Source organism: Poecile atricapillus, chromosome 3 (genome assembly GCF_030490865.1).
Source record: "Poecile atricapillus isolate bPoeAtr1 chromosome 3, bPoeAtr1.hap1, whole genome shotgun sequence".
NCBI lineage: Eukaryota > Metazoa > Chordata > Aves > Passeriformes > Paridae > Poecile > Poecile atricapillus.
Genome location: NC_081251.1, coordinates 101,525,772 through 101,551,661, shown reverse-complemented (window position 1 = coordinate 101,551,661; position 25,890 = coordinate 101,525,772). Strand labels below are relative to the sequence as shown.

The window sequence follows — 25,890 nt, the reverse complement described above, 5'->3', positions numbered from 1 at the left end:
CTTCACAGCAAATCTGTCAGGAAAGCAGCAGGTTTATTGAGCAATGGTAGTGCACAGCTCCATTTCACAGATTGACAATTCCAATCCAAGGATAGGCAGATATCCATTCTATCCTCCTGCAGCAAGTCTGGCAATCTAACTCACAACATAAATCAACTGGCATCATCTCTAAAACAGTCAAAGTACCAAAAGAAAGCAAACTCAAGTCAGATTATTACATCTGAACAAATCCTGGCTTCTGGTATTTGTTGACCTGCACTTAGGATGTTCATGATAATAGCAGCCCATGGACCAGCTACAGAGGAGCAAAAGGATTAATTTTTGATTACAACTTCCCTCACTTTTTCATGAACTAGTTTTTATCAGGTGAATAAGCCAAATCAAACTGACTGTTAGCTACAAGAAAGAAAAAAAAAAAGTAAGTAGGAGGCATGGAGTGCCCCTTTTGGCAACTGCTGAGTTTTTCTGGATTATTTGCAATCCAACATGACAGCCTTGACTGTCTAACTGTGATACACTCCCCATCAAAAGATGAACAAGGCAGCTACAGGAACACCAATGCCAATCAAAAGGGAGCAGGTGGCAGTCGACAGTCAGGGCAGCATGACTGAACCTTTTGATTTAAAGTGGTTACAGACAGTGCGAGCCATCCATGAAACAACTCAGGGCCACAGGCTGCTACATGGTGCACAAGAGTCAAAAACAAATTAAAAACTTTCACACTAAATCCTGAAGACCAAAGAAACCTTACATACAGAACAGTGTGAGCAAGTGCCAAGAACATGAAGGCAAAAAGATCCTAATTTGAATAAAGACAAGAATAACACAGTATTTATGCTTCGAGACAAAACAACAACTACCCATCTCTTTAAGAATTCTTCTAGGAATTCTTTTAAGAATTCCTAATAAACCTTCACTTTTTATATGGTAACAAAGAACAATGAAGAGGATGGAGCAAGAACTCACCAAATACTACACAGTTGTGGGCACCTTCATTAACCCCACATAGTGAAACTGCTCCACCCAAAACCTTCCAGAGAAACCCAAGATAGAAAGCAGCAAAGGCTGTTTCCCAGCTTAATGCCTTAAACCATGGAGGTTTTCTGCCAGTCTTGCTTTTTAATTAAATATGGCATTTTGGGATCCAGTGATAAAACTGTATTACTGCATGGTCTTCAAAGACTAGAGTCATCTGAGGAAAGGTATTTTCATTATTACTTTTTTGTGCCTTATTCCTTACAACTTTCCATACATTATTAAAATTAAGAGGCTACACTTATTACACTACTCCATCAACATTAATACCCTTTTAAATTGCTATTGCACATTTCTTTAATCTTGTGCAAACTAAGAGCATACTGAACAAGTTCTATTTCTTAGCCGTCGAAAAACAAATATTTCTTCATTTGCATTCATTCTATACAGAAGAAACTCAAAACTGTATGTCAACAAAACATTAAAGACTCCTACAATCCTCATACATGATAAATGAAATTAAATTACAAGTCAAGACAAAATTTTCTTGCCAAGAGCTTCCATTGCAGTGTCCTAACATGCCACCTTTCTAAAGTTTTTGGACATAAATTAAAACAAAGCAGAAACAATAATGTGGTCGCTGTTCTTTCACAGAGAATACACTGTATTTCTGTATGCAGGGTTCAAAACAGAGACTACCAAGAACATTGTTACAAACCTGAGAGCTTTGCACCTCTGCACAGTAAGTTTCCATACAGTCCTGAATACTTAAACACAGATTCTAAGCAAAATTTAAGTACAGCAGTAAGTGCCATCCACCTCATTTTGGCAGGATGAGAGTCAAAGAACAGTATGGTAGCTACAGATTCACATTTCTCCAAATAAATAGCAGTTTCATTGTGTCTTACAAGTCTGAAAACCAATCTGACATTTGAATCAAATTTTAGTTTAATTTTCATTTCTATTGAGCCTCAAAATTGAGACACAAAAGAAATGACCAAAAGCTTAATCCTTCTATTTACTTTGTACCAAGTGAGGAGTTGTCAGGAAGAAGTGGGTGAGCTGGAAGTATCAACTAGGAGATACTATGACTACCTGTTCCAGTGCTGCACCACTCAATGCCACCTATGATTTAAAGATTCTGTAAATCTGTAAATCAATCACCTATGATCTACAGATTTGCAACACTGATTGCTGATCCCTGACCCAGAAGACAAACGATCTGGGTAACATGCAGAATACAAACACCAACATTGTCTTTCTCACACCTAAAGGTGTCATGAAAGGACTCTTTTTTTTGCAAGACAACAATCCAAGCCTTTGAATAGATTTTGAGTGCTTGGGATTTTGATGGCAATTCTTTCCTAGAGACATGGCCTGTGTGATGTATGCTTGACTAGTAGAGCTCTTGTTTAATGTCTCTAGACAGCACTCAATGTCAACCTCAGTTTTACAAGCAAACCCAAATGAAAACAGAGGTAAATTAGTAGTTTGAAAACAGTAAACATAAGTGAAGACGGTTAAAGAAGAAGCTTTGAGAGCTTCAAGCTCCAAACGTTTCTTTAGGGAACTTAGTAATGGTAACTGTTAGAATGACAAAGGTGACATTTTTCTAACATTTCTAAAGGCTTACTGGAAGCCAACACCATTTTCATGTCACTGGAATGACAACTTCTTTCATGGGAAATATTTTTTGCATCATGATCTCCATGACAATAAGAAATCACATTTCTGTCTTCAAATCTGTTCAGATTCAATCTCTGTTTCAGAAGCTTCCCTACAGGCATTAGGAGCACTTCCAGTGCCTAAAATGCATTTTAAAGAGGTCATTTAGACAAATCTCCAAGCTGATCACATCTTCCCCTCCCTTAATGAGGACACAGGCCACAACACACCACTAATTCAGCTGCCTGGAATCAGACTGTGGCTGTGGAGAGGTCCTGACCTGTACTCAGAAAAGCACTGAAGGTCTTTGAAGAGCTGCTAACCAGAATGACAAAAGCAACAAAGCCTATCTGCAATGCTTTGCAGGGACAGCTGCAGGTTAGAAAAGAACACAAAAGTAGTGAAAACTTACCGCAGAACAATTGACATTGGAACTGCAGCCCTCTGGTTACAGCCCTTGCTCAAAACAAGGCTAACTTCAGTCAAAACCAGAGATCCCTCCAACTCTCTGAGCACACAATCCAGAGTTCAGCTATCCTCATGCCTCACCCAAGGTGCTCCAAGAGAGCCAAGGCCTTTGATTATGTTTCTTCTTCTTGTCTCAAGGCAACAAGTTAGGGTTGAGTCTTCTTCATTTTTTAAACAAACTGCTACTTTAATAATCACAATGCATGAAAACATTCTACAAGCTTGGAAGTTTTATCCTTCTAGCCATTTATTCACCTCAAGCTTCCCAAATCTATTACTCCCTGACTCTGCCAGAGACAGGATTTGTTTCTACAGTGTGGCCTCCATGCAGCATGATATTTAGAAACACAGGAGGAAAGCTCAAAACAGGCTTGGATCAGAGCAAATGATGTTTGAGTACAGCTTTTAACTCCTCTGAGACCCCTGTATCTCTTCCACCATGGGACACAGGCACATAAGAGGTTCAACCACAGTATACATAAAAGACTAAAAAGGTGAGCTGGAATCTTTTATTTATGGTGTGTATAAATGTCAGATAGAGTTGATCCCAAATACATAAAAAAAAAATAAATATATTCAGCATGAACTCTCTTCTCAGGACATAACAGAACAAACACTATTTTACACTGTGCCACATTTCTCAGACTTTCCAGCACCTGAAGAATAAACATGACGTACTGAAGCTGCCTGCTGTATTGCAGTCAATTTGGTTATGCAATTAATATTTGTATTTGCACACGCTGGCTCTGCAACGACATTTTCATTTTAAATATGCTGACTGTGAGACAAGGAGCAAGAACCTCATGTACTTGCCTTCTGAACATACCACATAGGAGAAATAGGACTGTATTGTGTATACTTATGACTGATAATTATTTTTTTAATCAAGGAAAACCAGCTGGATACTGGCAGAACCCCAAGTCTTACAAGACAGGCAGCTGTCAGGAGCCTCTGCTTTCTCAGTTCTCATCAGGAGCTGCTCCTGACAGTAAACATCATTTTATCTAAAACATGTGTACCGTATACTTTAATTTGTGCTGTTACTCTATCAGTAGTTAATATGGACTGCAGATGCAACTCTGTGTTCCACTTATCCATACATACAGGTTAGCAACACACAGCAGATTACACACTACTGAAAGAAGTAGTAGATTAGTAGTAGTAGTAATAGTAAAGACTAGTAGAAGATTCCTTTATCTCCAAAAGATGACTTGCACCACCTGCAGGTCTTAGCAGAGGACTACAAATGTCTAACTTGTGAAAAAAAAAGGTAAAACTTTCAGACACCAATTTTATGCTACTGGGACAACACTTAAGTCAAATACCTCCTGTATAAGCAAAACAAGAGGCTTCCTTCAAAACAGCCACTGAACATCAGTCCAGCTTGGGCAGTTCTGTTTGGTTTGAGGAGTTTTGCACTAGCTAGTGTTAAATGGGGTCCTTCAACATGGCACACTTCAAGCTAAGAAACAATCAGTAGCTCCCCTTGACAACAAAGGAGTTGTAAAGGAACAACAGTCCAGGCATTTCCTTCTCAAGCCACCCTATGTTCTAAACTGTGGTTTTCAATTCTTAAAACAGACACAATATTAAGTGGAAACTTTATAAACAGAAAATAACTTGGCAACTGCCTATCTTCCAAAAGACATTTGAATCTGTCAGTACATCTCACCAGCCCCACTAACAGCTTCTCTTACCATACTTGTTCCTTGGGATTAAAAAAAGAACAGTCCTACATCCTTTGAGAAGCATGAATTTTGTCAGGACAAAGCTTACAAGTAAATTACATTGCTTTTATCTCAGAGAATTGAATTCATCCAAGTAAGTACTTGAAAGCAAGATGCATTTAGACAATACAGCAGAATAAAGTGAAAAGGTGTCTCTATGGTATTTCAGCGCCCATTAGTAGAGGTTAAAGCAAAGTACTTTTAACAGATTACAGTCCCAAGGACTCTGCAGCTAGGCAAGATACAGGAGGTTATCAGTGGACTTCTTCCAAATTCATAACGCTTGGATATACTGACCTTTACAAGCTTCATTAAGAGCTTAATTCCATTTAATTACTCCCCACCTCCTTTAAATACACCTTTTCCTACGTGCAGCCAACATTAGCCACACAGAATCACAACCCAAGACACAGAGGTGATGGTAACTACAAAACAGGTCAAGTTAAATTTTCTGCCTACAACTCACTGTCTCTTCCAAGCTTGAAAGATTTCTGATGTGCAGTAATAAGCAAACGTGTCACACTAAAGTTAAAATTTCTAATGTTTACTTTGACATAAGAAAATTACAAGATCGGAGTTCTAACTCAAAATTTTAAAAACAACACAATCACAAAATTGGATTTGGCTCAGATCTTAGGATCCAAAACTGACAGACACAAATGATCTCAGGTAGTCAGTCAAGGACTAGCAATGAAAGCTTTTGTAAGACATGCAAGAGTAAGATACAGCATTCAATAAACCTGGGAACAAATATTTCAGTGTCACATTAACAACATTTCTAAATGGGCTCTAAGTGATCATGTTACTACACACTCTTCTGCAAATGATTAGGAAAAGTAGAAAAACTTGTTGAAGAGAAGCAGAATAATTGAGTCTCTAGAAATCTGGAGAGAAAACTATCATCCTGGTTTTGGCTGGGGTAGAGTTTACTTTTTCTCAGTAGCTGGTACAGTGCTGTGTTTTGGATTTTCTTTCTCCTCCCCATTCCACCAGGGAGGTGAACAGGCAGCTCTGTGCTTAGCTGCCAGCTGGACTTAAACCACAACAAGTGCTCTTTGCATAACTTATTTAAATATCAGCATGTCCAAGCCAAGATTTCTTTTTTTGGTAGTAGGGATCTATCCCCAGCAGCATAGACAGACATACCTGCAATGCCTTATCTGAAATATGAGCCTTAGAGAATCTATAGAAGTTAAATTCAATTTTCCAGCCTCTTCTGCTTTGTCAAGATACACTTTAATACACATTTTGTAATGCATTAACCTGCTGATTGCTAGAGTTCCATGGAATTTTGTTTTAGATCATAAGACTACAGCTATACTTAGGAGTGGTTTAAAAAATGCATAACTTGTATACTCAAGACAACCAAACACAGAGGGAACACGGCCTTTGCAGTCTTCCTTTCTGAAGGACAGAGAATTATCTGTGCATTCCCAGCAGAGACTTACCAGAGTCTGTAAGGCTTCTTATCAACTGATACTGTTATCTACTGGCAGGGCAGCCACACAGTGACGGAGGGCAGGATCAAAGAGCAAGAAAGAAAAAGCCCCCACAATATCTAGGCATGATTAGAGTGACCTACTGTAACCCGAAGTAGCTTTCTTCCAGAAACAGGAAGATGTCATTACTGCTTAATTGTTTGGTGTTCTTTTTTTTTAACTGGTAAACTTGAAGTGATATCAAAATATTATTAAACAGACTGAACACCTGCATATGAACAACAGTCAGTAAGTGGCTGCTGCACTACCTTAGCCTGTAGCACGGCATCATTCAGATCATCTAAACATATTGTACCTCCTCTTTACAATGAATAATTGTAAAAAGCATTTAGCAGTAACCTGTCAATTTGCACCTCAAGAAAAATATATTTCTGCTCTAACTGTAATGCATTACAGGGTAGCACACAAAAGACTCCAACCACTACTGTTTCTCAGTTGTAGCATTCTGTGCTTAAAAAGAATGAGCCTGATATAAAATAGTTACTAATGTATTTATGTCTATTAAACACATAATACTGTTACCTTTCTTCAATTCTGGTCTTGTCCATAAGCGGTTGTTTGATCCACTGATTAACCAGTCTTTGTCCTTGAGGGGTTCTGCATTTATTCAGTAAACCAGCTAGAGACTGTGCAGTATTTGCATTTTCCACAGAACTCTGGAAAGAATTAAAAAAAATAAATATATATAGGAACAAAAGGAGAAAAAAAATTAGTTAGTGAAGTTTACTGGCACCCACTGAATGACACACAGCTATTTAGGAATAGAACATGCATTTTTTCCATTAAACTTGGCACCCACCAAAAATGGTAAATGAAACAGTGCAGCATTAAAGTACTTACACTCTGGTCCTGGAACATGGCAAGCAAAGAACAGGTCTGTCTATTTTGGAACCAATTCTGAATGAACAGCAAAGTTAAAAGTGCACCTAATCATGGGGCAGTTTGCACTTGGAGTAGCAGAAGTGGAAATACATCTACACAATTTGTTAGTTTGCTCTTCTTAAGGTAAATAAATAGGGGTCCTGTCCACAAAAAAACCAGCAAGAAACAGGACTTGAGCTCAAGGGGCTTAGTTTGAGAACTCTGGGGGCTGCTGGAGGGGAATGACACAACAGAATCAGGCAATGGGGTAGAAGAGTTACCTGAATTCTCTCAAGCATCCCCAGATCGTCTCTGCCATGCTATAAACACCTCTAAACTTAGCTCTGTTCAAATTATAGTTTATTACCTATAATTCAGGTTTAATATTAGCTGGACTCCTGACAGCTTTTCGGGCATTTTTGTTGCGGTTTGGTTTGGTTTTTGCACAAACAGCTATGAAGCAAAAACTTTGACTAATATTGAACAAACAAGTTTGTTTCAACTCTTGACTTTGAAATTAAAATTTCAACCCTCTCTGCACAAGAAAAGCTGCAATTAAAACAGCATGCAAGCATTCAAACAGAAGCAGGTCTGGAAGCTCCTGTAAGTAGAACTAGAATCACAACAACAGGAAATGAATGCTGTGAGAAGGAATACTGCCACAGTCAGCCCCTGGAATATCTAATATCTAAAGGGTACAGGCCTATTTTCAGTGCTCAGGACAGTATTACACACTAAAACTTCTTCATGTAAGAAAGTATCACTACTTCAGCACATCAAATGTTTAAGGCACAGTACATTCCATATAACCAACTGCATCTGTTGCACTGTAAGAACTTTACCTACATACTTCACAGAGCAACTCAAATTACAAAGTAGTTTCACTTTGCTTTACTGCTGTCCAAAAACCTCCACACACACATCCTACCACGCATGCAGTTTCCTGCTACATACAAAACCTTTGTTCCAAGCTCACAACAGCCCCTGAAGACAGACAAAGCAGTGTATTTCCTATCACAAAACACGTAACACCTGCAAGGACTTGTAAAGGAATGTAGCTAAAACAGAACTTCCTAGAACACCCTCCATTAAAGCTTAAGAAGAAATGTAATTTTTGCTGCATTCCCTAGAGAGGTGCTCAGTGGTAGGAAATTAAAAAAAAAATTTAAAAATTCAGAACATCTCTCTTCAGGGCTAACCAGCTCAGATGCTGAATATATGTTCTGTTTCCCTGCAGAAATTCCTCCAGAGTAAACAGGGGCCATAATCTGTGATTTCTTCCTATAAATCTGAAATGCAAGCAGATTACGTCCAATCAAAGATCATTAAGCAGGGCTTACTAATTTGGAAATAGAGGAGAAAAACTGATACAACACATCACTTTGAGCCTATGTTTTCTATAGAAATGGGCAAAGCAGAAAAACACACTTGGTGGGAGGTATGAAGGAGTCTATCAATCTGTCTGGATTTGTAGAAAATGTGTGTAAAAAAGGTAAAAATGGCATCAAAACGTGACAGCTAGCATGACATGGTGCTTTCATAACGTTCTCAAGTACTGCCCTGTTCACTGCCAGCCCTCCCTTGCTGACACCACTGGCATTGCTCCTGCCACGTGTTACATGTTCCACTAACACCATCTAACTCAGGTTTGTATTCTTTTCCCAATAACAACACTACTGTGGATACTTCCTACCTCTTTGATTATCTTCTCTCCCCTTCCTCATTTAAAATAGACTAACAAGAAACAAAAATTAAAAAGGCAGTTAGAGTATCTAAATGCTTAAAACACACATAGCAGGGGAGTAGCTGAGAACAAAGCTAAAATGCAGAAGTTGCCATTAATCAGGATCTAGGGAATTGCAATCGGGCAGTCAGGCTCATTATCAAGCAGCTAAGTAATTAAGTACATCATAAACCAATTTCTAATTCAAGTATGTGGTTCTTACCTGAAAAAGGTTGAGGGCTTGAACAGCTGCATTGTCTAGAACCATATATTGACTAAGATCAAAAGTAGTCAGTTCAAATTGTCCAAAATTAGACTCGTCTGACAGCAACTCCAAAAACTTGATAACGGCTGACAAAGACGAAACAGCAACCTGAAGTTTTTTAAAAAAACACATCACATTCTTGTTAGAAACATTCCTGAATCCAAGAGGATTTGATAAATGCTCTTAGAAAATTACAGCTGGAGAAGACTTTGAGCCATGTCAATTCTGGCAGGGCTATGAAAGGCTCATCCTGTTTGACAAGACTTTATTTCCATATGGACATTCTATGGCACTGCAGCATCTTTCTAGGCAGGTGCAAGAACAACACACGAGACATCTGCATAATCTGATAAATAACATGTCAAGTTGCACACCTTGCCAACTTTCCAAAGCTGTTATCAGGATGTTTCCAGCTCAGGAACACAAACAAGTTATACTGCAGATAAATGAGATATGCTAGATCATCTGAGGACATGGTTTCAGGGTTAGTTTTCAGCCAGAACAAGCATCTGATCTGACTCACTGCATGGCATTGCTGAGTGCCGGCACAAAAGAGAGGCAGTAGCATGACTGACTTGTTCAGCTGCCACACACTTCAAACAACTCTAATCTGTTATGAAATGACACATTAAGGGAGGATAATTCTGAACCTTACACCTGCAGTGAGCATCAACAGTGAAGGCCATTTTAAAACTTGTTTATCTCAACAAATTGCCTGTTGTTTGCAGTTCAGAATAAACATGCAGGCACTAAATCATATACTTAAGCTGTAAGACAACACAAAAATATTATCATAAACATTACTCTGTTTTCAAATACCAATTTTCCTGTCATGCAAAATAACAAGAGTATTGTATTTCAGTCCTTAGGCTAGATAGATTATGAACAGAAGGCACCTCGTCTGCAGTCTATTTGCTTACCAGAGCTTCTGCTTTAAAGAGGTAAGTGAATGGTTTCCTCCATTTCTTCCAGGACCCAGCTCTGACACAGACCCAAGCTGAGCAGAACTGCTGAACACTTCAGCAAGAATGTACACGGGGATCAGCTCACATCAAGTGCATGCACCAGTCCACTTTTTAGAAAGAGACACATTGAGCATTGCTCACCTGCTTTTCCATCTCTGGCAGTGCTGCACTATTCAGCTGCTCTTCTTTTTTGGATTTCAACAAGCGATTGAGATCCTGAACAATATCTTTTGTTGTGAAATCTGCCTTCTTCCTGTCTGTAATCAGGACTCCTCCTCTCTGAATGACCTGTTGTTCACAAACATACATAGTTATCAATTAATTTCAGTATTTAAGGGGCAGATGTTGACCACATAGAAGCAAACCCTGAAGTGATATTTATTTACTTCTAGGCTGCAGAGAAAGGAATGACAGACAAGATTTCAGAACTTTTGTTGATTAAAGGGCAAATAAATCAATAAATAATACATTTTATATGCATAAATCAAAGCTTCTTCGAATTAAGATACTGGTCCTTTGTTTTTCCACAAATCAGAACTTGGCTAAAAAAACAGAACTGAGCTTTTTAGAGGCTTTGTCTGTCAGCCACAGTGGCTTCCTTACTTGTCTCAGTTTCCCCATCTCTCCTGCAGTCTCTCCTCCTGGCAGCACACACTCCTTCGGGCCCAGTTGAACCAGTAGAGCTTCAAGGTTGGAGAACTGATCGTTATCTGGGAACTCACAAACACTCAATTTTCTCAGGGTAGTGTCGACACAGCCCACTCCTACTGTTCTCTGTCCATCAGCAGCAGACAGCTTAACCCCCACAATCCCGATGGCTGTGGACATATCATTGTTGGCAAAGAGAACTTCCTCAAACTGGGAAAGATTTCCTGGAGAACCCTATTTAGAAAAAGAAAAATACTTTTTAAAAGGTGTACACACACACCCCCTTTCTTTCTCTAAAAAACAACTGATAAAACTTAAGTATTGAACAGTCCATTCATATAAAATACACAGCTATTCTATTTTTGTAACCATTTGAATTTTACATATCACCTACAATGAGGAAAGCACTTCAGGTTTCCTTTATTTCCCTACCTAGCAAAGACACAGAGCAAGCTCTTTCAGCCTTAGAGCAGTAGAAAATAAAGTGATACGTATAACAGCTATATAACCAACATATAACAATCAAGTGTGATTTTTCATCATCAGTCCCTTAAAATCCCAAAACTCTAAGCAGGAAAAAGCTATAGGATTCTTTTCTTTCATCTCACAACTATAAAGAAAGGTTGAAAATTTTACCTTGTAAGCTAAATACCAGTCATTTTCTTTGACAGATTTGCTCCCTGCTTTGTTCTTGTAAACTTCAACTCTGTAATGACGAACCAGAAGGAGATCCCTCACAAAAGATTCAAAGTTCATTTTACTAAGCACAACACTCTCAAGCTTCTGAGTTCCTATGAAAAGGAAAAAAAAAAAAAAAGAAAATTATCAGATACCTGAATTTGTTCATAAAGCTTATTTTCTTATTTTCTGCAATCAAAATCCCCAAGCCTTCAGAAGACACTGTGTTAATATCTAAGAAGGAAACACTTAGAATCCATGAAACAACACAAACCCACAACATTATACTTGTTAATGCTAATGAAGAAAGCATACTCCCCCACCAAATAAAAACAATGTTAAATTCCTAATTTCACGTAATCAGTATGGTAATATATATAAAGGGATATGTTCCTCTCACCCTTCCCCTCTCACAATATTCTTGACTTAGTTTACTAATTAATATTTCACACATTTTGATCTAATGAGCATTAGCATTCTGCTACAGGTTCTCCTTCTGGACAACATCTTTTTTTTCCTGGATAAGCAACTTCTGTTGACAGGAAAGAGTGCCAACCTATTCACACTCACACAACATGTGTGCCAAGACATTTCCCTTTTATCATAATTTATCCAGTAAAAACAGCATATCATTAAAAAAAAATAACAGTTTACATTAAAACCTTACTGAGAAAGTGCCTAATTGACAAATTTCTTGCTTCTGCTCCTGTATGTGCAAGCAGATGACGCAGCTGAATAACTTTAATTCCATGTAGCTGCCCAGAGGTGCAACACCACTCCTACCTCCCCAGCTCCAGCAGCAGCCTACTCACAGAATAAGGTAATTGCACTACTGAGCAAATTGGGATTTTAGGTGAGTACACTAAGCTTTCTGTCCGGTTGGGAAGTGGAACTAATTCAGACTGGTGTCAGACACATTGGAGTTAGATGAGACACTAAGCAAGCACAAGCAACAGCGAGTATCATATCCCTCTTTTAGCAGGATGCCCTAATCACATTTGAGGCTCTTCCTCCTTTTACATGGAAGATGTTAAACAGCCATAAGATGTTCCATGCCCATAAGAATGTATGTATGGCTTTATTTTAAATAGGATTTTTCCTCAAACATCCAGTAAGATTTTTTGAAGCAGGTAAAAATCCTAATTCTACATAATTATGTTCTCTTCCCCAGGGCAGAACTGTCCAACAAAACACAACTCTTCTTATTATTTCAGTTGAGAAAAGGTAATACACTAGCAGGGGGTGGGAAGCAGCTGAAGTTGATGTGTACTTTGAAATCATCCTGAAAGCAACAAGTGAAGTTTCATGCTTTTAGTTGGATATGGTAGGTAAGGCTTTAGAGGATTTAAAATTGGAGCTAGTAGTCACGTGATTAGACCTACAAAATAACTTCTAAATTGAATACAACAATAATACTGATGCATGTTTCTAGTCTGGAAGACACATCAAGCTTCGGGGGGAGCTGGGGTTTTTAAATGTTTGGGGTTTTTTACATATAAGCTCATCAGTCCCAAGAGAAAGGAAAAAGCATATGAGAATGTCATGCTCTTTGCTCAAACAAAAAAATATTTATTTCAAGAGATTTATCTGAGCCAGTAACTCACCAAAACTGCGTTCCTTGTGATTAAGGCTAATACTAAGGTTTGTACCTTCCCACAAGATAATTTATCTTGAAGAAGCTCTTACATCCCCCATCTACAAGCTCCACTGCCTTATACCAAACGGTAAACGAAAAGCAGCACGGGGGGCATCGAAAAGAAAATCTTATGAAACACACAGAAACATCTGAAAGTAAAGAACTTCATTCAGTGATTCCCGGCCTCACTGAAGAACCAGAGCGGACACCGGAACGCGGACACCTCTGAGCATCTCCCTTCCCGCACCCACCCGCCCCGGGAGGGACCCGCAGCACGGCCCCAGCCTGAGCCCAAGCCACCCACGGAAAGCCACACTGAGGCCGCTCCCTGTGACACCCGCAGGCCTCGGCCTTGGGGCACCGGGGGCTGCCAGGGCCTCCCGGGGGCTGCCAGGGCCCTGCACTGCCGACCACCCCTGCGTGGCAGCCGCCACCACCATCTCCTTCCTTCGCTCCCCCCGGCCACCCGGGGCCCGCCACAGCCGGGCCGCTGTCCCGGGCCCCCCGCGCACGCCGCCACCCACCCGGTGCCCCCGCCAGCTGGCGGATGACGGCGCGGGTGCGGAATAGATCGCGGGCGGCCAGCCGCGCGTCCGCGCCGTGCACCGTGTAGTAGTCGCCGCGCTCGAAGAAGCGCACGGTGGTGTCGGGCTTCTCGGGCAGCGAGAGCACGGCGCGCACGAAGCCCGCCTCGGTCCCCGCGCCCTCGGGCCACACGGCCTCCCGCGGCGGCTCCACCGCCATCTTGTGCAGCCTCTCTAGCTGCCGCCGCCACCGCCTCCCGCCAAGCACGCCACGCGCGCGCCAGCGGCGCCCAATCGCTGCGCGGTCCGCTCCGCGCGTCACGCCCGGCCCGCCCAGTCGCTGAGGGGCCCGCTCCGCGCGTCACGCTCGCCCCGCCCCTGAGCCGCCCGCCCGGCGGGAGCGCGCAGGCCCGGCCCGCCCCGCGCGCGCCGCCGCAGCTGCTATGGCAACGCCGGTGCCGCCTGGCCGGGGCTCCGTGCCGCCGTCATCTCGGAATTACAGAATCCATTGGGCTGGAAAACACCTCTGAGATCATCGAGTCCAACCTGCGACCGGACACCACCGTGCCGAACAGGCCGTGGCACCGAGCGCCATGTGGAGCCCTTCCTTAAACACCTCCAGGGACGGTGACTCCACCACCTCCCTGGGCAGAATTCCTCCGAATGCCCAAGCTAATGCTGGACAAACCAGCGTGCCCCTGGCAGCCGTGCCGAGATGGTCACTGCCTGTACTCCAAGAGGAGGAGAGTGCTGGAGCAAGTCCGAGAGCAGGGCTGTCACCCGGGTTAGTCACACCACCAGGGGCTGTGGGTGACAGCCCCTCCTCTCCTCACGGCAGAAATGGTGTCCAGAGACCCTCTGTGTTCCCTCCAGCGAAGAGAGAGCAGCTCTTGCCCTCTTTCCAGGAGCTCCTCCCAGGCAGCACAAGGAACAAGGCAAATAGCCCAAAAATCCTATGCTTGACCCTCGTTTACACAGAAGGATTACCCAGCCCAGGGACAGAAAGGGCAGGGACTGGCCTGCAGCAGTCAGAGGTATCCCGAGCCGTGGTTACAGGGTGGTCCTCATGCCCAGAATGCTTTAGGTTTTTGATTTTCATGCTCATTTCCTTGTACTGTCCTAAGCATTTTTCTTCGGGTTTTTTTGCCTGTTTTAGCTTGTATTGTAAAGGCACATAGGAATAGAAACAGTATAGGTGACAATCTTTCTTTTGGTGATTATTGTCTAAGAATAATGAGAAATGCCATGTTTCATCAGCTAAGTCAAGTCTTCTTGGAAACTTCTCTTACCTTACACTGCTTTTCATCTTTCCAATCAGAAACCATTGTACCCCAATTCCCAAATTCTTATATCCCAATCCAGCTGCCTGCACACTATCACCTATAGACAAAACACATCTTCTATTTTTGCATGCCTCACTGTTTCTTGCATAAATGTTATGTTCTGGTTTGTGTACCTCGTACAGAGCATTCCCTTGTTTGCCCTCCATTGCTTTCTCTCTCATTTCTTCCCTCTGTTAGCTTCTCGAAACTCATCTCCCATCCTTCCTTTCTTCCTCCCTCCCGTCTGTTTCCAGCTAGGGAAAGCTTTTGGGACCTCTGTTTCTAGATTTTCTCACCTGCCTTCTCTCTTCTTTACAACTGGTGAATCAATGTGCTCATCTTTAGTATTTCTTGGTGTCAATAGTTGCTTTCCAAAAGGCCCTCAGATGCCCACTTAAGAACTACTTCAGGTTTTCACACTAAACTAACTTTTTACTGGGCCACCCTGATCTGACGGTGCTGCCACGTTCTGCACGTTCCATCCCAGGGAATGCTTTGGTGTCCCCACCTCTGCCCTATTCCTGCCTGGCATCATTCTTGGCTTCCCATCCACACTTCAGCCTTCCCCCCCACAAACCCCAGTGCTGTACTCCTGAAGAAACACAGTTTTTCTAGCATTTCCTCTGTAAATGTATGTGCTGAAGGATCACAGGTGGTTCTTGTGGTAGAGGAAGTCCAATCTGCCTTCATTTGACATAGGCAGGAAGGAGCAAAGCAGGCAGATCTCTAGAGCTTTGACAGCTTTGTAGTAACCCCAAATCTTCCTCTTATCTCCACAACAATTGTAAAAATGACACTGCTCTGGTAAGCCAGATGTATTTATTTTCAGTATGAATAAGTGTACATTTCCTAACCTTCTTTTCAGGAGCAGCTGAACTATCTAGTCTGGTGCTTCTCTCCACCAAAAGCGCTTGCTTGCAGCAATATTCACATAGCAAATTCAGCCTGAACAACTGTCTTTTAGCAAGTACATTACCTTGGGAATGCACTCACAGTGTCAGGCAACCTTGCCAAGCATCGATAATACCAGGTCAGCCCAGAATACGCGTTTTGAATAGCTGGGACAGCTTGTCTTTGTACACACCGATGGGTACAGATAAGGCAGGAGACAGGACAGGGAGAAAAGGAGTGTCCCATACAAACATCTGGAGACAGGGTGGACTCCAGGGACCTCATTGTCATCTTCAAAAGCGGTAAAATAATGTCTGCTAAGCTGTAATTGTTGCGTGCTTCAGCGTTTCCCTCTCTCTGCCCTGGGCTGGCTGCACCTCCTCGTCCAGCGCTTTGCTCAAGGCAGCTCCGCAGGCTCCCATCCGCGGCGAGCCTCCACCCAAAGCGGCCGCTAACGCCCTGAGCGGGGTGACCACAGCTTTTGTGTTGTGGCATCCCCTGCACAGAACTGCTCAGCACTGAGCACCTTCCCTTGGAGCCTCTGCCATTGTTCTGGATGCCACTGTTTTCCCAGCGCCAGCAGGGACCGGCTGATCCTGGCAGGGCAGCTCTGAGTGGGGACCATTTCCCTGTCGCCAGGCTGGCTTCTTGCACTGTGCTCTAACACTCCCTGCTTTTTAGCTCGCCTACCAGCAGCGACGGGAATGAGACATCTGTAATTGTTCTGCCCTTGGCAGGTGGAAAACTGCTGCTAATCTGGGCCTTAATTAATTTTTTTTTTTGCCTTCTTAGGCATAAGTAGTATGTGGAGAAAAGTTACAGTGGGTTTTCAGATAGGAAAATGCATGTCCTTTAACCACTTTACAGGGAAAAAGAGAAAAAATAAATTATTTTTCACCAGTGGTTAATTAGTATACAGCCATTATCTGTAGCAGCTCCAATGCTTTTCACCATGTCTGGATGTCACCAGAAAATCTGGTATCAGACTGATGTGTATCTGTGTGTGCATACATGTTCTGCAGCAGAGACTTAACATTAACAGGATAAGAATATTTAGATAACATAAGTTTGAAAACAGAAAATATGGCTGTTGCCTTGTAGAGAACCTTTTAACTCTCTTTTGTTTACTTTTTTCACTCATATTTGGCACAGCTATACTCTACTTGGCAGGCAAGTGTAAGAATTCTGCTGTGCATTTAGAGGATAGTAGAGAAAAAAAAATCACTTCTTACATGTGTGAGGTTTTCACTTATTATAAACTGGTCAGTGTTTCCTCTACCATCACACACCACCTCCTTTTTGTGCATGTCTGCCCTTGCCAGACTGCCTGCCCTGGGATGAACCTTTACCAGACTGCAGCTAGAATTCACTAACTTGCACTTGTAAAGTTGGTAGCAGCAGAGCTGGTAGCATTTTTAGTTTCCTAGAATATTTTTCCGGCTACTTCATGTCATCCAAAGTGACTGTATTCTGGTGATCAAAGTCCAGCAGGGGAGGATATAAATAAACACGGTTCACAAACAGTGTCATTTCTCTTATCAAACTACTCTGAATGTTCAGGAGGGTAATGGGTACAGTACAGTCAACAGACCCCACAGATGCAGCACTGACCTTTCATTTTTTAGCTGTGGAAACTGTGCTTTGGCATTACTCAGGTCTTAGAAGAAAGACGTATAGATTTTATTGGTCATGCTTTCTCAAATATATTATTAGCATACCCTCTTCTAAAAAGTCTGTCATTGTCTTTACATAAGCATATATTTAATTTTACTCTGCAGTAATAATAATACATATTTGCTAGTGTAATAATTAATGAGGGAGTAACAGATTTGCACTTGCCTATACAAACACTATTTTCCCATGTTGTATATAAGCACTAAGATATGTATTATTACTAGGGTTTCTTGCAGTTTGTGTCTATCCCTCTCTCTAACACAAAAATCTCATTTATCCAGTCTCAATACATTTTCAATCTGCCCTTCATATGCTTTCTCAAAATTGACATTATGTGGAAAGAGAGGAAACGTGGTATCTCAACTTTGTGTAGGACTTCAGATTTTAAAAATATGCTCCTTTACATAAAGAAGTTAATGAATAAGGCAAATGGAAGTACCAAAATAATTACCTAGTTAAAAATTGATGCAGAAACTACTAGTCCTTTACTAAGTTCTATTAGTCTGTTTCTTTTACAGGAAACTCTCTTTTTAACTTTGCTGAATGTTTTCCAATAGTATTAAAAGTAGTATCCAAGTATCAAAATAGCCAGCATTTAGTCCTGCTATTTTGTACCATGTTAATTTTCAGTAGCAATCATTTTTTGCCATATTCCTCTATAGGGGAGAAGAGCTATCAGGTGCATATGTGAAGAGCTGACAATCTGATAATGGCTCTTTTTTTTTTCTTTAAATGTCATCACATTAGTCTCCTCTCGGTATAAAAATCTGTAAAACACAATAAGCTGCAGGACACTAATACACTAATTTCTCAGGTATTTTCCCCCTCATCCTTTTCCATTTCTCTGTAAATACACACTTCGATGCAGGTGGACAAGTGTAGTGTTTAGTAAATAGAACAACACAAAGGCCAATATATCAACAAAACTATTTAGAACAGGAAACGAATGAAGAAACTATTAACTGATCACCATTTTGAGACCTGAGCAGCACCATGTTAGTACCATAGTAACTGAGTTTAGAAACAGTGCATTCCCTTCAGTTGTGGATTTAATTAAACTCTGGGTGTTTTTTAAGAATTTCTGTAAACTTTCTCATTTTCAGATCCCTTGAGTAGTTTCAGGCAAATTTGACAAAGAAGATTGTAATACAGCACTAAGCTTCATATCTGACACAAAAAGCTCCACTAAGTAAAAAAAAAACAGAAAAGTGTCTGAACACTTCCCTGTAGTGTGGGAAAAGCAGGGAGAAGATGATGTTCAAACAAACCAATTGGGACAAGGTCCAGGCCACACAGCAGCTATGCACCAGCCTGTCCAGTCAAGTCTGCACATGTGCAGCTCCTGCCCAGCCACAGCACACAACACCTCTTTCCATCCCACAGGTGAAATGGGGAGGAGAAGAGGAGCGAAAACAATGGCATTAGAATATTGGGAAGAAAGAAATGGCAAGGATTACCATATTGCAGACATTTAAGGAAGTAGAGGAGATGGAGACTGAAGCACTGGGGAAGACAACACACACAACTCAGCACAAGACCAGCTTACTGAAAACTTGGCTTTATTTAGTTAACAGCTTACAGAATTGTACAAAATTCATCACACCTCAGCAGATCGTCTGCATACCTAGGGAGAAAGGGAATGGCCCAGATCAGCAGAGGGAGAGCCTGCCCTGCAGAAGTTATCACCGACAAAGCTGCCTGAAAAGGCTGCAAAATGTTCCAGTAAATTCCCTACTTCAGGATTTTTGTGCAACACCCAGCACAGCAATGCACGCCTCTGAGGTGTTCTTCAACCACCCTGTTGAAGGGCAGAAGGGATACTAATGAGCTGTGACAGTGGAGGTGACACCACCACAGTCCAGCAACTTCTCCTGTGGTATCTAACAGGCACACCGATGGGCCACACTTCACATTTAACTTCATGAACAGTACATAGAGTATCTACTCAGTAGTTTGTCCTACTTTTCTTGTTCTAGCCAGGGTGGGTCAAAACACACACCACATTAGTAACAAGGTTTGTCATTCAGTTCCTTATCTTGCATCTCATTATTTCTTTGGCAACAGGAGTTACAGCATTTCCTTCATAAATCAGATATGCTGGAGGGATTGCTAGCCAGCATCCATGGCACAGGTTACTGACAGCCAAAGCAAGCCCTCATGTCCAGGGAAGGGTCTGAGAGGCTGAGAGCCTGTGGAAGTCTAAGCATCTATGGCAGAGAACAGGAATAAAAGCAGAAACAGCTCCTTGCCGTGCAACGGCTTTGCCACAGAAACTTACAGCAGTGGGGTAAATTGCTCTCCCCCAGCTCCACCATCAGATGCCAGGCCTGCCCACCCCTAACCCTGCATCAGAGATGTCCTAGGTTAGAGGCTTATTTTAAAAACTTACATAGCATTGGAAAGATCAGTCTATGCATTCCTGAAATGACTGCGTTCTCAGCCTGTTGATTTTTTATACAACAATCTGTATATTATCATTTCACTCTTGTTGAGTACTTTTCACAGCTTTAAGAAAAAATATGGTGTTGAGATACTAGATGGCTGATAAAAATTGCTAATTGGAGTTCTAGAATATTTTCAACTATGCTGAGGTTCCTTGCTTTAAGGAATCAAATTACAAATTTGTAAGCATGATAATTCAGCAGACTATCATTTCATCATGGAAGAATTAGAAGCCTGTTTCAAAGTTTTATTAATTCAAGTCATAAAAAAGTTACAGCAACTTCAAATATGTACAAACTGTCAAAAAAACGCTGTGTTCAGTTATACAGGAGACAGTCTCATTACAACATGGCTACAAAATCATTACTTTCAATATAACCCACAAGGGTAAAATAACCCATTTAGGTATGTATGCTCCAAAATCCTAGTAACAGCAGTTGTCAACTCATTTCACCATCTTAAAAAAAAAAAAAAACTAAATCAGGGAGCAATAGTTAAGTTTTACTTGAGTAAGATGGGGCATTTAACTCTCAAAAAATAGTAAAAGTAGTTGAATGGTTACCAGTGGTGGTTGTTAAAAGTTTTAACATTCAGTAAGTGAGCACAATTACCTCCCTTTCAGGAGGAAAGCTTTAAGAGTTAAGATTCATGCCGCCAATGTTTTTTGTTGTCTTCTGGCTTGTCTTCAGTTGATTTAGTTAAGCATTCAGTCCTCTATGCATTTCATTCATTTCCTTCACCTGGAGGGGAGGAGGTAGAGGGAGATCAACATCTAAACTTTAAGAGTCAATAAATCATTGGGATTTAACCCAGATTTCAGCCCAGATTTTCATTAGCAAATGGATTTGATGCAACACTAACAGAACCAACCATGACAAACTCACCAGATTAAAAAAAAAAAGAAAAAAAACGCAAAAGCACTAAAACCGCTAATTAGGGTACATGCAGGAAGCAGACAATACTATTTAGCTACAACATTGTTTGGATTCCTTCACAAAAGGCTCCACACTTGGTGTGAAGTATCATTTGGTATTCCATTGGAAAGCAGCTCCTCAATGGCAACTGCAAGACTCATGCAAATACCTCAGTAAAGAGCTTGTCACAGAACAAGCCTATCAGCACTTCCTGTGGATTGCACAGCCCTTTGCTATACATATGTAAAACAGAATTTGCAGTAAAACCGAACCCCACCTCCTCAGCACTGGGAAAAGCAGCAGATCACCAGCTGCCTTTGAAACTAGTGCAAAACTACACAGAGGTGAAAACTAGCTACAGAATTTGAATATTTTCAGTCTCCTTGAACACATCTGAAACACCCGAAGAGAGCTTTTAACCTACAGCAAACTTTAGGGTTTTCTGGATTCTGGTTAACCTCCACCCCACATATGTACCACAAACAGAAATAATTACCTCAGCTTTCACGTACTTCCCTTTCCTCCTCCTTGTGAGAACCTGTAAGAGAAAGATGCATTATTTTTTAAAGTCTTGATATACAAGTAACTTCATCTGTTTTTGACTTGAAAAACACAAACTCAAAGCTGTCCATTCCCCATCCTTCCGAAGTGAGGTAGGTAGATACAAACGAGGTTGTTTGTCATTCTCAACTGCTTCAAACCAGGAAGCACTTTGTTCACCTCTGTGAATTGTTCCCAGTACTTGTTTTCCGGGTGACACCCTTCAGTTGTAACCTGAAACAGTGACAGTGTGCCTATCACCAATTCCCCACCTCCAAAGCCTGAAGAAGCAAGCCAATTTACAAAGGAAGACTTTCCATCAGAGTCCAAACTCTGTATGTCCAAAACATGTATGCTGTTAGTTCCCAAATTGTACCAGCACTGTTCTGCTTGCCAACTTTGCTAGAACTTACCAGAACAACAATTGCAGCCACTATTGCTATTACTACCACTACAATGACAGCAATAAGGCCGGGAGTCTGAGACTTCATAGAAAACTCTGGTGCTATCTCATCAACATAGTAGACCACTGTCTTCTCAAGCTTCACCGGTTCGTTGTCAATACTGACATTTAGCCCCACGTTATTATGAAAGATGGATTGACCTTTTACCTAAAACAGATAGGAAAAGAGAGACTTGCTAGTTCACATTGTAGCAGGCACTTAGCTTGTCACAAGAATAATTCACCTTGCTTCAGCCAGACTCCCGAGTGCAAAGCAAGACACCCACCCAGCCTCTGGCAGACAGACTTAAGACTGACACAAGTGACACACTTACATCTTTTTCAAAGTAGTAGGCCACATCAGCTATATCCACATCATCAGACGATTTTTCTGAGGAATTTTGCTTCAAATCAATAGTAATGTAAGGTTTTTCATACTGCAATAAAAATATAGTCTGGTATTAAGAAGGAGGTACTCTAAATCCAACTATCAAATATTCACAAAAACATTATGATCCAGTTTATGAACTTGCATACTAGATCAAGGTTATGGTTTTTGAACTCAAGCCAACTGTTTACAGTAGGATTCAAATTCCACTTTTTAAGTGAAGCAAAGGAGTTATCTACAGACTAAGGAGAGCAGTATAGTTTCTCAGCATTTCTGTTCAGATACAGCTATTTGCTAACTGCTCGCTATTTTGAGAGCTTCCACTAGAACTCTTGCTGTACTACATTAGTCAAATTAGAGTTTTCATAGTTACAACAAAATAAAGTTCTGATACTTTACTAAACATGATGTGCCTCTTACCAGAACATTGGTTATGTAGCGGCCATTCAGCAGATAACGACTGGTGATGGTCTCCGTGAAAAACCTGCAAGGATATGAAAGCCCTGGCTGTTAAAAACAGTTATTATTTCACACAGATCAGCTGAGAAGTAGAGAAGACCAGTGTAATTGTTTTCTTCTGCAGTCTCTGTGGTGGGTGAACCTTAGCTAGCAGCTAAATCCTCACCTAGTCTCTTACTCACTTCCCCCTAACAGGATTGGGAAAAGAATCAGAAGGGCAAAAGCAAGGGAAAAAAAAACCAACCCAACTGTCATCAGTTAAAATAAAGAGTCTGGTAAGTGAAAGGGCTGGGTGGGGGAAATATAAAACCTCAAGTGATCAGTCATCACTGGCAGATCAATGTCCAGCCAACCTCTGAGCAATAGCTACTTGGGAGAAGACTTTCCCCCAGATTTATTGCTGAACACGGCATTACACAGTATAGGCTACCTGTTCTGTTAATTCAGGTCATCCCTGTCCCCTTCCCATCCTCTTGCCCATCTCCACCCTACTCACTGGGGCAGCACAGTGAGAGTCTGAGAAGGCCTTGACATTATTTAAGTGCTGTTCAGTAGCAGCTAAAACACTAGTGAATTAATCAACACCATTTTGATCACTGGTCTAAAATGCAGCACCACACCAACTGCTACTGAGAAAATTAATCCTGCCCCAACCAAACCCACTCTCTTCATACTAGAGTTTAATTCACTCCTAACAGTGAAGATGCACTTACTGTAAAATAAACACCTGTGTTAGACAAAATAATTTCACCAGTTAGAAGAGTTCAGAAGAGCTAGAGGGCAGCATCTTTTGTTCTGGAAAGGAGGTGATCTGATAGCTACAAGTAGGGTTTTGTTTTAACAAAATGAAAAAAAAAATAAGGCTAAACTCTCATTTTCCGCTTGCTGCTTCTTTGCAGTCCTGCCATTTTTGTCAGTTTGCTTTTCTAACAGTTTCACCCATTACCATCCATTTCTTTTAGTATATTGATTTGGGGGGGAACTAGCAATCAATTTTAAATGGAAGGGAATCTCTTTAGCAGTTAATTTGTTTCCAATACAAATTAAAGCAGTTCTATGGAGAATCTGCAGCCTGAAATGTCTTACAAACGAGTTCACAGGTCTGACAACGCCTTTAGCAACTGATCAGAAATACACTAGATATCTAGTAGGACATGCATACACTACCATGACATGTTACTATCATCACTTACTTCTTTAAAGATTCAGCATTCAGAGGAGTATCTCTCTCAGCATGTTTCATCTCAATGATGATCCACCTGAAGTACCAATGAATATTCTTGAAGTACACAGATATAAAACATACCAAAAAATCTAACCCCAGGCTAAAAAATCAGAACAATGAGACAAAACCAAAGCAAAGTCTCTTCCAAGCCCATTCAAAGTATCCTTATTTCTGTAGAAGAATACCCAGCAGTAACCCAAATGTTGATTGCTCCATCTTCATTCATCCCTAGTGCATCACTCACACAAGGCAGAGCCTTATACAGGAATGTTTTCATGTCACAGCACACCCTGTTGAAAGACTTACATCGTTCTGACTAATTGATTGCACTTCAAGTCTGTATCATGTTTGTCAGTTCTTCTAACTCCAGCTGTATTCACACACCAACAGGTGGTTCCATTGCACTGCTTCGCTTTGAAAGCACCACTATTTTCACACTCAGGATCATAAAGGCCATCAGTATCTTCAAATGCATCTTTTGGTTTCTCACGACGACCGGATTTTGAGCCCATCACTTCTGCTTTCATCAGCAGGCATTTTGAAGTCACTAAAAATAACCAGAAAGCCACGTTATGCATCATCAGACCACACATGTCCAAAACAGAGCTCCGAGTCAGTACAAACACAAGGTTACATCAGCAGCAACCAGATTCCAAGCCATTACACAAAAAAGCAGATGTCTAACGTGTAAGTAGTACATAAAATTAATACAATGGGGGTATGTCAGCCTCTCAAGGCAAAAGCCTAACAAGTCCAACCTTAGGACTTAAGAGCTTCCATTTCTCACAGCTAGAGGCTTGTTCCCAGCTTAGCTGAGCTTGAGCCCAGAGTGAAATCTTGTCACGAGGCTCTTTCCCCTTTAGATTTGTAGAAAAAGTGAGAATGTGTGCTTGCAAGAAAGCTAAACATTCATCTTCAAGAAATTCTTGCCACAGGAGAACAGATATTGAAGAGGAGGCGTGAGCCTACATCGGTACAAGTAAGGAAACCTTAAACGCTTGTCTTCCAAGCCCAGTTGACCTTGGAGACCAGGAAGAAGAGCTCCTTCCTCGCCCCCATTATTTGCTGGGAACTAATCGGTCATTCTCACATATTCCCCAGCACTCTGCGGGTACATCTCATTGCCACCCACCCGGTCGTGCCCTTTTACTCACGGGTATTGCAGTCCACGGTGGCGCCGGAGCCGATGGCGTCGCAGCGGCATTGACCGCTTTCCATCCTGCAGTTGGTAACACGCTTGTTCTTCAGGCAGACACATGCTGTAAGGGAAACACAGCCGTGAGACGGGCACCGGGGACAGGGAGCCGGGCACCGCGGGGCACCGGAGGGCACCGGGGACAGGGAGCCGGGAACCGCGGGGCACCGACACCCGCGCTCCGCCTCCGGTCAGGATGCACAAAGCCGCCCCTCTCCGGCCGGGCGTGGCGTGCCCACAGCCCCCGCTTCCCCCCCGCCGCCGCCCTCGCTCCCTTCCCGAGCGCGGGACGAGGGCTCCCTGCGCAGCCCTGGGTGTCCCCTCGAGGCGCGGACAAAGCGGCGCGATTGGGGCCGGCCGCTCCTGCCCCCTCCGCGCCCAAGGCGAAGGGGTGGGGGGGAATGGTCTCTCCATTTGGCGGCTCAGGGCGCCCAGCAGAGCGGCCCTACGGAGAGCGGGGGACGGGAAGTGGTCCCGGGGAGGGGGAGGTCGGTCAGGAGCGGGGCGGCCAGAGGGGTGCGGGCACTCACAGTTCTGGGCAGCGGCGGCGGCGCAGAGCAGCAGCAGCAGGAGCGCAGCCCCGCAGAGCGGCTTCATGGCTGGGGCGGGCGGTGGGGCGCGGAGAGGCCGGGGGAAAGTCCTCGGGGACGCGGGCAGAGAGGGAGCGGTGTGTGCGCGGCAGCGGCGGCGGAGCGCTGTGAGCCGCCCGACAGGTTCCGCAGGTGGTGGCGGCCGCGCCGCGCCCTCCCGGCTCCGGTTACACC

General features: G+C 42.3%; 2 protein-coding genes across 2 annotated transcripts in view; both read right to left on the bottom strand.

Annotated features, from left to right (window-relative positions):
* MSH2 (mutS homolog 2) overlaps nucleotides 1-13,886 on the bottom strand; it is a 44,672-nt gene extending 30,786 nt beyond the window's left edge. The window contains exons 1-6 of the mRNA XM_058836084.1: nucleotides 13,635-13,886; nucleotides 11,433-11,587; nucleotides 10,752-11,030; nucleotides 10,290-10,436; nucleotides 9,142-9,291; nucleotides 6,857-6,990 (exon numbers count right to left, since the gene is read on the bottom strand). Coding sequence (XP_058692067.1) covers nucleotides 6,857-6,990; nucleotides 9,142-9,291; nucleotides 10,290-10,436; nucleotides 10,752-11,030; nucleotides 11,433-11,587; nucleotides 13,635-13,854 — 1,085 coding nt within the window. The 5' untranslated portion in view covers nucleotides 13,855-13,886. The remainder of the gene's footprint in view (nucleotides 1-6,856; nucleotides 6,991-9,141; nucleotides 9,292-10,289; nucleotides 10,437-10,751; nucleotides 11,031-11,432; nucleotides 11,588-13,634) is intronic.
* A 5,184-nt stretch (nucleotides 13,887-19,070) lies between these two features.
* Nucleotides 19,071-25,890, bottom strand: EPCAM (epithelial cell adhesion molecule). Its single transcript, XM_058836709.1, has 9 exons — nucleotides 25,657-25,890; nucleotides 25,086-25,190; nucleotides 24,238-24,478; nucleotides 23,900-23,965; nucleotides 22,668-22,731; nucleotides 22,195-22,296; nucleotides 21,831-22,028; nucleotides 21,374-21,415; nucleotides 19,071-20,703 (listed from the first exon to the last, which is right to left on the bottom strand). The coding sequence occupies exons 1-9, from the start codon at nucleotides 25,721-25,723 to the stop codon at nucleotides 20,662-20,664; spliced, it is 927 nt and encodes a 308-aa protein (XP_058692692.1). The 5' UTR covers nucleotides 25,724-25,890; the 3' UTR covers nucleotides 19,071-20,661.